Source organism: Myxocyprinus asiaticus, chromosome 37 (genome assembly GCF_019703515.2).
Source record: "Myxocyprinus asiaticus isolate MX2 ecotype Aquarium Trade chromosome 37, UBuf_Myxa_2, whole genome shotgun sequence".
Taxonomy (NCBI): Eukaryota; Metazoa; Chordata; class Actinopteri; order Cypriniformes; family Catostomidae; genus Myxocyprinus; species Myxocyprinus asiaticus.
The window spans coordinates 28,382,122-28,399,377 of record NC_059380.1 but is presented as its reverse complement, the minus strand read 5'-3'; the positions used below and the strand labels follow the sequence as shown (position 1 = coordinate 28,399,377).

At 35.5% G+C, this 17,256-nt stretch overlaps 1 protein-coding gene across 1 annotated transcript in view; it reads left to right on the top strand.

The window, feature by feature from the left end:
• The window catches only part of lrp1aa (low density lipoprotein receptor-related protein 1Aa), a 396,987-nt gene extending 385,069 nt beyond the window's left edge, over nucleotides 1-11,918 (top strand). Inside the window, exons 86-89 of the mRNA XM_051676564.1 lie at nucleotides 643-713; nucleotides 2,743-2,836; nucleotides 6,218-6,362; nucleotides 9,841-11,918. Of these exons, the coding sequence (XP_051532524.1) occupies nucleotides 643-713; nucleotides 2,743-2,836; nucleotides 6,218-6,362; nucleotides 9,841-9,981 (451 nt within the window). The 3' untranslated portion in view covers nucleotides 9,982-11,918. The remainder of the gene's footprint in view (nucleotides 1-642; nucleotides 714-2,742; nucleotides 2,837-6,217; nucleotides 6,363-9,840) is intronic.
• The last annotated feature ends 5,338 nt before the right edge of the window (nucleotides 11,919-17,256 follow it).

Genomic DNA, 17,256 nt, shown 5'->3' with positions numbered 1-17,256 from the left:
AGTTGAAGTGAATCCTAATGTGTACATACAGCCTTCACACAAACAGACTTATATGTCAATTTAACAGCATGTTTCCATTTAGAGGTTGTACTGGCCTCACCTCATTCAATTACCCAGCAAGTTAAACACCGTCACACAATAACTCCCGGAACCACGAGGTGATTTCCTTTGGAAATTCTTTCATGTTGCATTTCTGCTGATGCCCCTTCTCTGGCTGAAGACATTCAGTTTAAGACCTGGCTTATCTGGTTGGCAATGGCCTGGCCTTTCTCTTTGGCTTGACCTTCAATCCTTCATCGAAATTTTCACCCCAGCCTGACCAATAGAGTCAGCCACTTTTGGTCACTCACCCCCTCATTTCTCCACAAGATGTGTCCAGTATTTTCACAGTATTGCACTACTGAAAGCCTGTGCTTGTTCTGTTAGGGATTTTTAGGGAACTATCTTGATCATGTATTGGTTTTCTAGTGACAGCATTGATCATTGAATACTATTTCTGTGGGCTTCTTATTGTCATTTTAGGCCTATCATTTTAGGTTCAACTGGGATTTTTAGTACCCACCCCATGAAATGTAATTTGAGCAATTTAAAAATGGATAAATACATAAAAGTAAATTCATGTAACATTCCTTTGTCTTGTAGATGTCCTCTTGGATGGGAGGGTCATCGCTGTGATAATCCGGCCCCTGATGTGAATGCAGAATCCAGTGGCCGTAAATCCATTCTTGATTTTTATAGCAAGTAGAAACATTTTAGGAACTTGTGGGTATCAGTAAGATTTATTAAAAAAATGTACCAGTTAGGGGGACTGGGTAGCTCAGGAAGTAAAGATGCTGTATACCACACCTGGAGTCGCAAGTTTGAATCCAGGGTTTGCTGAGTGACTCCAGTCAGGCTTCCTAAGCAACCAGTTGGCCCGGTTGCTAGTGTGGGTAGTGTCACGTTGGGTTAACCTCCTCGTGGTCGCTAAAATGTGGTTCCCACTCTTGGTGGGGCGCATGATGAGTTGTGCATGGATGCCGTGGAGAATAGCGTGTGCCTCCACACATGCTAGGTCTCCATGGTAAAGTGCTCAACAAGCCACGGGATAAGATGTGTGGATTGGCGGTCTTAGACATGGAGGCAACTGATATTTGTCCTCCGCCACCCAGATTGTGGCGAGTCACTACACCACCACGAGGACTTAGAGTGCATTGGGAATTGAGCATTCCAAAATTAGGGAGAACAGAGGAGAAAAAATAAATGGACCAGTTATATTAATAACCTGACCCAGTTATGAAAATTTCTTAAAAAAAAAAAAAAAATGGACATTATGTATTCATTTGAGTAGAAATGATTGAATTATGTTAGAAATAAGAGAGTGCAGAGTGATACAAGAGACACAGGGTTCCCGCGGATCCTTAAAAGTCTTAAATTAAGTTTTCCCAAATTTAAGGTCAGAAAAAATCTTAAATATCTTAAATGATACAACAAAAGTCTTAATTATTATTTAAAGAGGTCTTAAATTTGGAGGCGGAAAGACAGGAATTGTGATATGACCTAATGTGATTATCAAACTTAAAAAGAATACGACTTAATTAAATAAATGCATGCGCTACATCCTTCAAAGTGAAAACACGGCACTGTTGTATTTTCTCCAAGCACTTGTGAGTGTTTTCATCTGTTCCAGAGCAGTTCACAACCATTAGGCCATATCAGAAATTTATGACAAGTGATCACTAACAATCACCTGTTGATGATGATGATATAGTGATGAAATATAACATACTAAACTGTAGCTCATTGTAGGAGTGCATGTTTTATTTCCCTTATCTGTTTGAATGAGCAGCTGGAAGCAGTGAAGCGCAAACATTTCAAAATAAGAGTTCCCTGTGTATTTCAGCCTTTAAAGATAAAAGTTCCACACTATGAATCAAATCTTTTTTCTTTTTTCCCTAGTTATTGGTATTTTGGTTGCACCATAAATTGCATCTGAAATTTAATTACATTTGGACTCTTGTAGCCTCTGTCTGGCGCTCCTCATCACAGGAAGGAAATGCTAAGAACATTGAATATAAGCTACCAATTTAAAAAAACTATTGGCAGATTAATTGCTTTTCTTTCAACACATTATCGTATCAGCAGAATCCAATATTTGTCAACCTCTAATTTGTATTTATTTATATAATGGTACATAAACCAATTTTAATGTGATATGTGTAAAACATGTCTTGAGTATTTTAAACTTGCATATAGCCTACCCTGTTTTACTGATGAGCAATGTTAAGGCCATGTTGAATGTGTGCCCCTGCCTGTTTTAATAAGAGTCTGTGATATATGATTTATTTTGAGATTATGTGGGTTTGTTTTGGTATGGGAATACGGTATTCATTGTATTTGTTCAGGTCTTGAAAAAGGTCATAAAAAGTCTTACATTTGATTTTAAAAACTCTGCAGCAACCCTGAGACATTAAACTAACACTGCAATGTAGAAAATTGGTTGAATTGGACAACAGTCAGTTTAGTGCTCATTATACAAATGCTGCAACTGGCCAATCACAATCCAGTGTTCCAGAGAGTCATTTAACATAACATATAATGATTCTATTTGTTGGAATAATTTAGTTTAATAGCAAGTAGTAACATGTTCAGAACTTATCTTAGGAAAGCTTTTATCAAACAAATGTACTTTTGATGTTGCCATGAATTCAGAAAAATCCATGAAAATCACAGCTGATTTATAATAATGTCTGTTTCTTTAAGGCACTGCCTCAATAGTTATTCCAGTGATTTTATTGATACTGCTGGTGTTGCTGATTGGTGGAGCGGTTTTATGGTACAGAAAAAGAATGAGCGGGTGAGTATATCATAAAAACATGCTTTCTTCAAAAACATGCTTTCTTTAATTCTGCTCTACTGTAAACTGCTTTTTCGATAGATTTTTATCTGAGGTGCTGTACTGTTCAGAATTTCAAATATAAGTAACGTTTCACCCCAGACACCTCTTTTCTCTTCTTCTGTGTTGGTTAACTCCGTCTGCTTTGTTTCATAGGCTTGGCAAACCCCACTCCAAACGACCGCGGTAACGGTCTTTTTCCGTTATGCCTTTATTTTTTGTCTCCCTCCCATTCTGTCCATCTTTCTTGCTGGTTTGGAGAGTTGTAGTCCTGTGGTTTTAAGTGTTCTTGTTGTCTTCATGGTCTCACCCAATCTCTCTCTGTCCTGCCCTTTGTTAAACTACCTGACTAAACCCTACAAGTGGTTTATCCCTTGTTGAAGGGAGAAGGTGGAAATATAGGACAGAGAAACAAAATCTGTGAGAACCAAACATATTGTTTTCAACTGAGTCATACAATGTTCTACTGTAATATGTTTCTCTAAGATTGGTTCTCAGCAGGATTAGGATTAGTCTAAGCAGTAGAGGTGTAACGGTACACAGAAGTCACAGTTCGGTATGTTCCTCGGTTTTGGGGTCACGGTTCGATACGAGTTCGGTACAACAGGAAAAATAACAAATCCCAAATGCTAGGTTTCTTTTAATATATTTTGAACAGACAGTAGTGCAAATGACAGTTTGTTCCACCTAGCTGCATTTAGTCCCCCCTGAGGTAGTTGGTACTGTACAGCCTCCTTTAGTGTATTAAGCACTAAGCAGTAAACAGAATGCACTGTTTTATAGGCCATATTTTTTTGTAGGGCTGATAAAAAACAAAAGGTATTTGGTCACAATCGGCTACAAAACTGAAAAGCATCTCTTGTGTTATAAAAGTACAAAATAAATAGAATAATGAAAAATAAAACTTGTGCATTAGGAAAAGGAGTGTTACAATTTGTTCCACTTAAACTATATTTAAACATTCAAAGCTTAAGCCCAACCCTCCCAAAAAGACAGAAGAACAAACCACCCTGAGGTAGCAGGCCAGGTACAGCCAGGTAGTATTTGCCAACTGGTAACTTCATTATAAAAATCTGAACTCGCCATTCTTGTTTTGGGTTGGTGCATATAGGGTCTCGTCTTCTTCTGCTCTTTTTCCTGTTGTGGCAATTAGCAAACAGTGTCACATTACTGCGCGCGCCCCCTTCTGTATTGGAGTGTGGATCGCCTGTGACTGACTCAGATGTATTCTTCGTGACGTGACGTCAGTACAGTGACGGTTCGGAGACGAATACATGTACCGTTACACCCCTACTAAGCAGATCTGTTGAATGTGCCATCTATCAAAACCCAGCGTTTGTCAAAATAACATGCACAATAACACTACACAACTTTGTGCAAAACCTGATGATACATGTTAATCCCAGCATAATTTTAAAATGTTCCAATGAACATCTTGTGTGCTTCAATAGAAGCAAGGAAATCTTGAACAAAGGTTAACATGTTACAAATTTGCTTGCTTAATTAATTAATGACCCAATTTCTTATTCATTTTACACTGCTACATTTCTTCTTTTTTTTTTTTACTTTTGGACCCCACTCTGTTTCAGCTACATTACATAAACACCTGTAGTTAACAGAGAATTAGTGCCGGTTAATGAAAGTGTTTAACATTTTCAAAGTTTTCCATTTACTTGAAAACCAGGAGAGGTCGGTATGACCCAAATCTTACATCACAGTATGAGTAATTCTACATCATGATAACAGTATAGGTCACAATATTTTTTGCCGAAAATTCAACAAAAATTTTAATATTGTAATATTGAAAATAATGTGTAAATGCCTTTATTGGATAATCCAGTAAATTATATACTTAACAAACGGAAGGCACTTTGTCTCATTTGATTATTTTCTCTTTTTACTTGGAACTTGATGGATGCAAAACCAAAAGATACGGTTATTCATAATAAATGAATGATAAGTCTTGCATCAGTGCAAAAACAGCTTTACATTATGTAACACTTGAAAAGTAAAAGACTCAAAACAGTAAAACTAATATTATAAAACAGATAGTTCTTAGTCTGGATTCTGATTGAATGAGCTGCATTCAAAACCATTGCAAAATATCCGATATACACACCTGTGACCCCACTTCAAGTGAATTCTATTTTAATGCAGCGAGTTTATTAAATATTATATATAATAAGCATAATACATTTATTTTATGTATTCCATAAATTATACAAATTATATATTTAGTGTATTACTAATACACTAATTTCATTGTTTGTGCAATGTAAATATTGGTTTAATTTGTAAATAATAATAATAATCTTAACCTTCAGCCCAAACCCTCTGAGAATGGATAGAATATTATCAGCATTATACATTTTCACCTAAATAATCACCATATAGAACCATATGTGCATTTGGGAAAGTCTGGAGTAAAAGGAACTGTGTAATTGCAATTTGTGTCTTGTGCAGACACATCGGTTTTACCATTGAAACAATAAAAATAAAAGCATTATTAAGCATTTTGCAAAAATGGGATTGGATAAGCTGCGATGTGGACCACGGTCCAATAAGTGTTCTTCAACTCACCGCTGAGCGCTCTTAAACTCACTACTTAATGTTTTTTAACTCTCTGCTGAACATTTTTAAACCCATCACTTAGAGTTGTTAAAGTCAAGTTGTTAAAGGCAAGTACGAAAATATAGGGCAAATTATGTCACGTACTGATTCAAGAAGGGACGCAGAATTTAATTTTTCAATATGGGACAATCCCTTGTTATAAAGGGCAAGAGCAAACCCTAACCGTTACCACCTAATCTCTGCTTTGTTTTACACCCCTTAGTAAGTTTTTCTTCTACTTGTTTGGGACACGTCCCGCTATGTATCCAAGCATTACTCCATGTCTCTTACACATGTAAATAATGTAAAGCAGCAGAGTCCACTGATAGTCAAATATATCTATCACAGTATAGAAAAATCTCTACTGGATGACATTTCTAATGTTGCATACTGTCATACTACCCTGCCCTATCTTATATGTGTACTTTAATACTTGTACCGTCATAGTAACTTGATAATGATTTATCATGCTGATTGAATTTTAAATGAATAATGTCTTAGAATTGTGATTACTGGCAAAATGTGATTATAAAGATATTTAGTGTGTTTTGGTAAACGTTGGGTTTGTGATGGGACCTGTGAAGTGCTGCTTCATTTTAGGTTGTTCCAGTGACTGTTAGTGGCATCTCTCTGTGTTGTGGCCGTGTTACTACCTGTGCTGCTTTATACAGTGTATAACTGACTGCACAGCCTTCTTTGCTGTAAAATAAACTGTACATTTTATACCTGCAGAGCTAAAGGGTTTCAGCATCAGAGAATGACAAATGGCGCTATGAATGTTGAGATCGGGAATCCAGCCTATAAAATTTATGAAGGAGAGCAAGATGACGATGTTGGAGAATTGCTGGATGCTGACTTCACTCTAGATCCAGACAAGGTATAGATGTTCTGCATGATTTTCATTGCTTTATTACATCACTCCATTATTCCTTGTAGAAAGGAGGCATTTATATCAGGAACCAAATTCACTTAAACCTCTATGCATGAGATTTCATATATTTTGATTTCCCCAGCAGTAATTGTAATATCGCTAGAGAGCGCAACTATAGTGTTCTGAAAGTAAAAATCCCATTCATTTTCTCCATTGAGATTTATAGCAATATTCAGACACACTTACCATGAGTAAAAGTCATAAGTCAGTGTGATTACAACTGAATAATAGCCAAAAATGTTAATTGTTCAAATTGTTCAAAAATTTGTTTAATATCCAAAATCATAAATATACTGCAATATATTTGTATTTATTCCAATAACTTACAATATATTGTTTTATACATATAATTAATGACTATAAGTTAATAGTTTTATATTGTACCATTACCTTTTTTGTCATTTGCAATGCTTCACAGAATAGGTAGTTCATTCACTCATAAAATTATTTAGGTTAACAATCTTGTACCATTGTCTATTTTTCATAAGTATATTTTGCCTCAAAACCAAGTTTGCAATGTTGCGAATCATCTCAGAGCTGGTTGGTTCGATTTGTGTTCATTCCTTTTTAAATAATCTTGTTTAATAGTCAAAATCTTCTCAGTAAAGAACTACACTACCCATAATCCAGAAAAGAGATCCGCCAATCCGAGAAGTCGTTGTTACCATGGAAATGGAATTTGCTCTGCAGGAACCACCCACTCCCATGGAGCACTGCAGATGACATAATTTAGTCAGCCTCCCTACACTCTCCAACTACTTATACTGTATAGTTGTATGTATATTGAATATTTCACAAAGTTAGGGCTGGGGAAAATTTAACTTCTGCGATAAATCTGGACGATTTAACACATTAAAAATAAATTAACACAAATATTGTGCCATTCATTTTTCCCAACTTCCTGTGAATTGTGTTATAAACAGTATACATGCAAATTATGGCCGTGAAATGCATTTATGTCTCATTTTTGGGTACAGTAGTGGATTTTGTGCTCTTAGATGATCTCTCAAAAGTGAACCGCACTCAGAGTAGATCCTGAAGTACACATGAAGATTAAAAGCTTCTGTACCGCCTGATGTGCCGTCTGCGGTGGTTCACAGCAAGCTCACTCGAAAGTAAACACCAATTAACATGCATGGAGAACACCAAGTGCTGCGGTATAATGTAACATTTGCAAGATATTGTTGGTCCTTACAGGATCATACAAATTTACTGTCATGTAGATATTACAGTATCTCTATTGTACCGGACTGCCTTAACATTATGCATGAATGTGAATTTGGGGGAAAATTCTATAAGCCTACTATTCTGTAATAATATTCAAAAATAGTAATAGATATTATAGTACTACAATAAAATTGTTGGCTGGGTTTCAAACACAACAGTGTGAATGTAATTAAACCAGGACTGAAGTTGACCAAAAAGAGAATTATTTAAATGTTTTTTAAGCTAAATATCTTAATGTTTAAATTATTGTTCTTGTCATAGACCTTTTTCACACTCCGGGTTTTTGACCGCGGAAGTAAACGTTTGCAGGGTAAACTTCGACAGCGGTGAATGGGAGAGAATGGGAGACCACAGCAAATATTATTTTCACTTACCCATTTGCTCCAAAACCAAAAGAAATAATACACTTATGTTTTAATGACTTTCCAGAAAAGGAAAAAAATAGAGAGCGGTGGATTAAGTAAAATGGGAGAAGATGCCAAATTTACTGTCACTCTCTCAGCAGCTGTAATCGAAACCCCCTCGCAGCTGTGGTAATTCATATTTTTAAACTAATTCCAGGGGAATATAACACAAAGCATAATGTTATAAATGTACACTCGATATTTAAAAATGTATAATATAAAAAAAATTCACGAGATTTACGCTGTTAAATAAGGCGGAAACGCATCATCACAGTCTGTGAAAAAGGTCTATTCTACCCCTGTGAAATATTTTCAGTCTTAAAGGGATGGTTCACTGAAAAATAAAAATCCTCTCATCATTTATCCCAGATGTGTATGACTTTTAATCTTCTGCAGAACACAAATGAAGGTTTTTAGAAGAAAATCTCAGCTCTATAGGTTCATACAATACAAGTAAATTGTGACCAGAACTTTGAATCTCCAAAAATCACATTAGTCAGCATAAAAGTAATCCATACGACTTCAGTGGTTACATCCATGTCTTCAGAAGCGATATGATAGGTGTGGGTGAGAAACAGACTACTATTTAAGTCCTTTTACCATGAATCTCCACTTTCACTTTTAAATTCTTCTTCTTTTGTTTATTGGCAATTCACATTCTTTGTGCATATTGCCACCTACTGGTTGGGGCTGGTCAAAGGTGGAGATTTAAAGAAAAATAGGACTTAATTATTGAGCTATTTCTCACCCACTCCTATCATATAACTTCAGATGATATGGATTAAACCACTGGAGCCTTATGGATCACTTTTATTCTTCCTTAATGTTATTTTTGAAGATTCAAAGTTCTGGTCGCTATTTACTATCATTGTATGAAAGTACAGAACTGAAATATTCTTCTAAAAATCTTCATTTGTGTTCTGCAGAAGAAAGAAAGTCATACACATCTGGGATGGTATAAAGGTCTGTAAATGATGAGAGAATTTTAATTTTTGGGTGAACTATTCCTTTAAAGGAAATCAAAGTTCTATTTCATTATGTTATAGTGAAGTTAAATTAAAATGATAGGTAAAGGGCGTATATGAAGCTACTTATGAATACATTTTCTCAACTTACGGATTAATTTAAGGAAGTGACGGTTACATTGTCAATCAAAGGTACTGCAATTAATTGTAAGCCTAAATTTTGTAAATGTGACAGCTTTAATCACACCTAATATACAGTATATGTATAATCATTCAGTAGTTGTAAAAGCCAGTTTTTTTTATTTTATTTTTTTATTGTACCATTATTTTTTATTTGAATATGTTATTCGCAATGCTTCATGTGATAAGTTAATTCACTTCTGAAAGAATTTAAGTACAGTCATGTACCATTGACTTTTTTTGCTTCATGTTTTGTAAGTTTGTAATGTTATGATTAATTTCAAAGCTGGCTGGTTCGGTTCATGGCTTAGAACTCTTTATTGACTTTTTTTTTAAATTATTATTCCAATGGAGAAAATGAAAAATACTTCCAGAATCAAAGTACTTATCAGTTCAATGTCAGAATCAAAGTACTAATCAATTCGATGTCCAGATAAGTAGTTGTTTACCTTATGCAACTTCCAAGTTACCCTTCCAAATAAGTGCCTGACTCTAACCCTGATTTTTGCTCTTCTTAAAGAAATGAGGGGTGAGTTGAAATAATTTTTGTGGGAATCAACATTATGCAACAAAAAATGTTGATAGAGCTTAATTTGTATTGAACCCGAAAAATTCCTTTAAAATGCTAAAAACGTATTTCTTTTGTAGCCGACCAACTTCACAAATCCCGTGTATGCTACTCTGTACATGGGTGCTAACAACAGTCGCAATTCCCTGGCCAGTACAGACGAGAAGAAGGAGCTGCTATCACGGGGCGATGAAGAGCCGCTGGTGGATCCCCTGGCTTAGACTGTCCATTGGTTCGATCCAAACTAATTCACGGATAAAACCGTTTTGCCTTTTTGAGAAAAAGAAGAAAAAAGAAAAAAATACAGGAATAAAATCAATGATTAAGTGTTAACACTGTATAAAATGTACAAAATGAAGGACTACTTTTGTATGTGATTGCAGTATTATATTTTGTTCTTTTTCAATTTTTCTGGTCAGAGCAAAACATGAGAAGAAAAGGATACATTTTCTACAAAAAAAATAAAATAAAAGATTTTGTTTGCCATTTTTTAGGTCAGCTACCCTTTACCTTAATAGCCACTACCTCTGTGCAATATGGAGTCAGAGAAAGAAATGAAAAAAAATTTGAACAATTGATTTTTCTTTGGGGGTTTTTTGTATGAGATGAAGATTGTCCCATCAGTAGTGTCAACTGTTTGTTTGTATGTCATGACTATTAAGAGGGCGAGTTAGACATGGAACCAGTGTCACTTTCTGTAACGTTGTTTGTTTCAAACTTACAATATATGTAAAGCAGAAGATAACTGATGATATCAATTTTATGTTCCAGTTTTACTGCTCCCATTGCTATACAAATATTTATGTTTAAGGATTATAATTTTCACTTGCACAGATTCAGACCATTGCAGTATTACATGCCATAAAACAAATCTTATTATGAACTATTACAGAACAACTGATTTTTTAAAATTGATAACATCAGTGTTGTAGAGCAGCGTTCCCAGTCCTTGAAGAACCCAGCCTTGCACATTTTGTGTTTCTTCTTTTTTGACCCCCAGTTCAGCTCACGGAGCTAATGAGTTCAGTCAGGTAAATTACGCTACCAGTTAAAAGTTTGGACACACTTGATTAAAATATTTCTCATGATCTTTTGCGCTAAAGGATTATGCTTAAATTCTTGAAATTAGTTTTGCAGAGCTAAATCAATTGTGTATGCATGTCTTCACAAAGCTAAACTCTCAGTTCATGAAGTTCTTTGAGAGAATGACCAGAGTTGTAATATAGACTAAGAGCGGCTACTTAAAAGAAGCTAAAATATAAGACAGTTTTGACTTAACATTTTTGCCCACTACATATTGTGTATTTTATAGTTTTGATGACCACCATTTTTCTAAAACGTGGAAAATAGTAATAATAAAGGAGGAGTTATGTCCAAACTTTTGACTGGTACTTTTTATTTCAGTTTAAATGAAAGTGAACATTTCTGTAGAAATAGCTGCTTAAAAGTAAATCCCAAAACAATCAGATTGCACATGTTTGAATTGGTTGTAGTGATGTGTGAGTGTTTTCAGTGTTGATTGCACCTTTAAAACTGCATAGAACAAAGTGAATTTTACAGGTCAAATTTACACTTATTGATAAATGTACATTTATTGACAAATTGATAAGAATTTTTTTAATTCATGGTTCAAAATGAAGAATTGATGTGCTGAAACATTTTCATCTTGTCTTTTGTAAGCTGCCTCTGAAACATATACTTATCCGTCATGTGGCTTTTAAAATGTATGCTTTTTCCCAGTAATTCTCCCCTTAATTCCTGCTCGACTTATCTTCGCTGAGATAATGCTTTTGTTGAAATGTTCGTCAGCCATATTGTAAAACATGTTCAAACAAACACTTTAAAAGCAAAAACAGTTACTATAGCAACAAATCATCTACCACACTATTATAGTAACAAATTAGCGCTTGTTTTTAGAAAACAATTGTACAATCATGTCATCTCAGATCAATTGCAAAATTGTCTGTGCATTTTTAATGTCAATTCTTACATTTTTGTTTTGTATTGGAAAAATGACATACTTTTTCATGGTACAAAATGCATGGAAGTTCTAACTTTGGGCAGAGAATAATGTTAAACTTTTTTGCTGGAGTACTTTATGAACTGAATAGCAGATATTATAATCTGTTATTTATAAATAAAACAAACCTTAATCCTTTTCAAGTTTCATCTTTTTGTTACACTATTTGTTTAATATTTTCATAACTTCTCAATCTGTCACAATCATCAGTCTGAACATCCTGCCTGATGTCTCCCTTTCAGGAAAGAGAGATTCAAGATATTTACAAGATTCAAGAGTGTTGTGCAAAGTTTTGTTTAAAGGGATAATTCTTCCAAAAATGAAAATTCTGTAATTATTTACTCACCCTCATGATATCCCAGGTGTGTATGACTTTCTTCAGCAGAACACATTTGAAAAAAAAAAAAAAAATAGAAAAATATCTTAGCTCAGTAGGTCCTTAAAATGCAAGTGGATGGTGATCAGACTTTTGAAGCTCCAAAAATCAAAGAAAGTCAGCATAAATGTCATCGATACCACACCAGCTGTTAAATTAATGTCTTCTAAAGTGATACAATAACTTTTGGTGCAAAAAAGATCAATATTTAAGTACTTTTTAACTATAAACCATCACTTCCTTTAGGCTTCATGAGAGGACAGAGTCCAAGCGGTCTCTCATGTGATGTATTCGCATTGCCTTGATACAGATGTAATCTCACGTTCTCCACTCAGGTGAGACTGAGGAACAAACTGAGGCCCCTTTGTACAATGGGCTTTCCATTTCTCACCGGCTAGGAGTTCAACAAGCCTTGGTGAGTTTTATTTTTTAATATATATAATTTAAAGGGATAGTTCACCCAAAAATGAAAATTCTCTCATCGTTTACTCTCCCTCATGCCATCCCAGATGTGTATGACTTTCTTTCATCTGCTGAACACAAAGATTTTTAGAAGAATATCTCAGCTCTGTAGGTCCATACAATGCAAGTGAATGGTGACCAAAACTCAGAAGGTCCAAAAATTACATAAATGCAGCATAAAAGTAATCCATATGACTCCAGGGCAGGGGTGAGGCCAGAAATCTCCAAATGAGTGGACCTTGGTGAAACAGGGTGGACCTCTATTCTGTGCCTAATTTCATTGTGAAATCAATGAAGCACACCCCTTTCCTCAGCCTTTATGAGTCAATATTTGCTCATTTACCTAATACTTAGAGTTGCTTAATTACATGTACAATAACAATAATTATTTGTTTTTGTTTTTTTACAATTATTAAGTTTATTATTAGAAATGTACCTAAATATTGATGCAATTGCAATGGGGTTGTCTCTGCGTTGTGTTGAATAAAGCACTCGACTGACACCATCTCATGCCTTTGGTGGATTTTATTCTGTTTAAACACATTGAAAAGCGGTGGCCAGTCCCAATAATCATGCTCCCGCATGTTCCACCACAACCACTCTCTCGGCTGGCGCAGATTTGAATCTTTATATATGAACAATATAGGACAGGTATACAATAATTACACTTATTATTTAAAATATAAAGGCTGTACCTGTTTAAACACATTGAAAAGCGGTGGTCATTCCCAATAATCATGCTCACGCATGTTTTATAATAAGGATGAATATTAAATCAAACATTACTAAACATAAAACATGGTAGCTTGAGAAGAGAGCATACAATACACTTTCATACATGACAAAACAAAATACATGTCGATGTTAACCCCAAAAAAATAAGATACATTTTTTTTTTTTTTCCAGGGAGCACTCACCCACCACAACCACTCTCTCGACTGCTTAAATATAATTAAAGGTCATACACAAAATTAAGTAAAGCAAGTGGAAGCACTTTTCTGACCCTGTTACACAATGAAAAATGAAATGGCCATAGAAATAAATACAATAAATTAAAATAAGGTATATTGCAATAAACATTATTATTAGACACTTTTCAGTCCTCCTGCTTTTCACAGGTGTTGTCCATTAAGTGCAACTTAAATGTATCTTTCTCGCATCTTGCACAGTTTATCAGAGACAAAGGGACATTGGATAAATTATATGAATATATTTTGATCATTGGAAAGCCATTGTACACTGTTTTAGAGGATAAAAAAAAAGTGTGAAAAAAACGCATTGAAATCATCTCCACAGTCTGCGCATGCAATGTGATAGGTCTAAATTAGGTCTAAAAATACATCTAAATTTACATAACACATAATACAGTATAACGTTTTATTGGCCTTATTTGATAATCATAACTATGATAGCAATAGAAAGCTAGTCTTATTAAACAGATTTGTTTAGACATATGTGAGTAAAATGACCCTGCAGTTTAAAACTTAAATAAACAGTCCTAAATAAATAAATACAATATTTATCAAAGGAGGTTAGAGTGAGTGAGAATGAGAGATTCACTTCATTCTGTTAAGAAAGGTCTATGAGTAGTTCAGTAATGATGTCCATATTTTAATCCTGTTCTTTGTGCATCTGCTCAGTTTCCAGCCAAAGAAACAACACAGGCTATAGGTGAGATCCCCTTATTATGATGTGATGCTCATCGGGTACATTCACATTACAGGCACTCCTTGTGTCACTTTTATTAATCTCTATAAGCTGAGCAAACATCTGAAACCCTGTCTTACCAAAGCCGTAATTACTTATTTAATTGAATTCTGTAAAAGTTTATAAATTTCGGCACCTCAACAAAGTTACAACTTCCATGTTTGTTAGTATTTCCACATTAATTTCATTCTGAGAAGACAAACACCTGGACATATTAGCCAAAGGGATCAGCACCTTCAGGACCGGATCGACAGCTTGCGGTATGAAGCACTTAAGTTCTACTTTATAAGGAGCGATCTACATGCTGGTCTGGGAAACAGGCGTTATTCCATCGTAAAATAATGAACGATGTCAGCTAAGATGATCGTTAAACCTTAAGGTGCAACGTTATAGGGAAAACCAGCGTTGGATATTTTCCCAAAGATCGAATCTTTAATATCTGACAACTCTCCTTTGGCTGACGTTCTGGGCTTCGTGGAGCTGCTGCAATGTCGCAAAATAATTATTTTGCGTGCCAACGCGCAGATAAACCTCTAAACACAGTGAATCAGAGACGCGCATCGACGGCTTCTCTTTTGTCTGTTTTCCAAAATATGAACAGATGCGCGTTTGTAAAGAAAATGAGCGACTCATTAAGAAGCATGCCAACCCATTTCAGTTCACCATAATCATATCAAACTTTTTATTTGAAATAAAAACAAATTTTTCTAACTATATTTATAACAGGTATATGATGATTATCTTGCATGTGAGCTATTTTATGTGCAACATAATGCAGTTTCTTTTTATTTGCAAACTGTTCGTATATTCCTGCAGTTTTGATTGGGAGGACCAGCCGTCAATCTGGATGGACTAGTGCCACTGCCCCTTATGTGGCCTCGTGCCTGCTCCAGGGGTTCAATCCATGTCTTCAGAAGCGATATGATAGATGTGGGTGATAAACAGATCAATAATAATAAAAGTATTTTTTTTTTTTTTTACTAAAAATCTTCACATTTGACCAGCCCCATCCAGTACGTGGCTGAATGTGAGAGTAAAAGCCACTTCCACACTCTGAAAGCGTAGATTTATAGTAGAAAATGATTTAAGTATCAATCTTCTTCTCACCCACACTTATCATATCACTTTAGAATTCAAATGAATATAAATATAATGTAAAATATGTATTTGACTCATTATGTTTTGTATTTGATGCTATTGAGTGCTTGGGAAGGCAAAAAAAAGCACTTTGTGAAAAAATGTAAGCATGTTTGAAGGGATATATTATTCTGCCTCAGAAATCTCTGATGTCACTTGAGATGCTGGCTCAAGACCTGGAACACCTGATTGGTTCAGGATCGGACGGCCCATCCTATAGGCCATATAGGCGGCCACCTAGGGCCCCAACATACAGAGTGGGGCCCACAAGGAGGTACATAATTATGTTCTTACTATTGCAACAGACGCAAGATCATATTTTGTCATCCATATACGGTGCACTGGTGGAAAAGTTGGGTTTTTATCCTACTCTTTTGGTCACAGCCCAACTCCTGCCCACCCACTCTCTTACCAGCGCTATCAGTGAAACTTTGCCTTTCAGTATTTTAGAGCTCCTTGGAGGGGACCATATGCCAACTGAGCACTGCAGCACAAGTATTTTAGAGCTCCTTGTTTCTGATATGTGTAAGATCTGAGGAGCTTGGAAACAGAGGAAGAGTAAGATAAATTATAGAGAGAGGCCCCCGAAATTCCTCAACGTCATAAATTAAAGACTTGTCCCTGCTGACGCCCAAAAGTCTATCAAAACGGGCGTAAATGAGTTAAAGATGCCTGAAAAGAGTCCACAAAAGCTGCTCTGTTGAGTGTCAACTGTCATCCAGAACAAAAGAAAGATTTTAATGCTCAGCTGAAGGAACAACCTTCCCCAAAAACCCCACTCAGAACCAGTCTTTGTCCTTCGATGTAACCAATTTGCTACACTTACACTGGTGGCCAAAAGTTTGGAATAATGTACAGATTTTGCTGTTTCGAAGGAAATTGGTACTTCAATTCACCAAAGTGGCATTCAACTGATCACAAAATATAGTCAGGACATTACTGATGTAAAAAAACAGCACCAACACTATTTGAAAAAAGTCATTTTTTATCAAATCTAGACAGGCCCCATTTCCAGCAGCCATCACTCCAACACCTTATCCTTGAGTAATCATGCTAAATTGCTAAACTGGTACTAGAAAATACTTGCCATTATATCAAACACAGTTGAAAGCTATTTGGTTCATTAAACGAAGCTTAACATTGTATTTGTTTTTGAGCTGCCACAGTATGCAATAGACTGGCATGTCTTAAGGTCAATATTAGGTCAAAAATGGCAAAAAAGAAACAGCTTTCTCTAGAAACTTGTCAGTCAATCGTTGTTTTGAGGAATGAAGGCTATACAATGTTTGAAATTGTAAAAATTTCATATACAAAGGTGTACACTACAGTCTTCAAAGACAAAGCACAACTGGCTCTAACAAGGACAGAAAGAGATGTGGAAGGCCAGACATACAACTAAACAAGAGGATAAGTACATCAGTGTCTCTAGTTTGAGAAATAGACGTCTCACATGTCCTCAGCTGACAGCTTCACTGAATTCTACCAGCACAACACCAGTTTCATGTACAACAGTAAAGAGAAGACTCAGGGGTGCAGGCCTTATGGGAAGAATTGCAAAGAAAAAGCCACTTTTGAAACAGAAAAACAAAAAGAAAAGGTTAGAGTGTGCAAAGAAACACAGACATTGGACAACAGATAATTGGAAAAGAGTGTTTTGGATCTTAAACCCATTAAGCTTTTGTGGGATCAGCTAGACTGTAAGGTGCGTGAGAAGTGCCCGACAAGACAGCCACATCTATGGCAAGTGCTACAGGAAGAGTGGGGTGAAATGTCACTTGAGTATCTGGACAAACT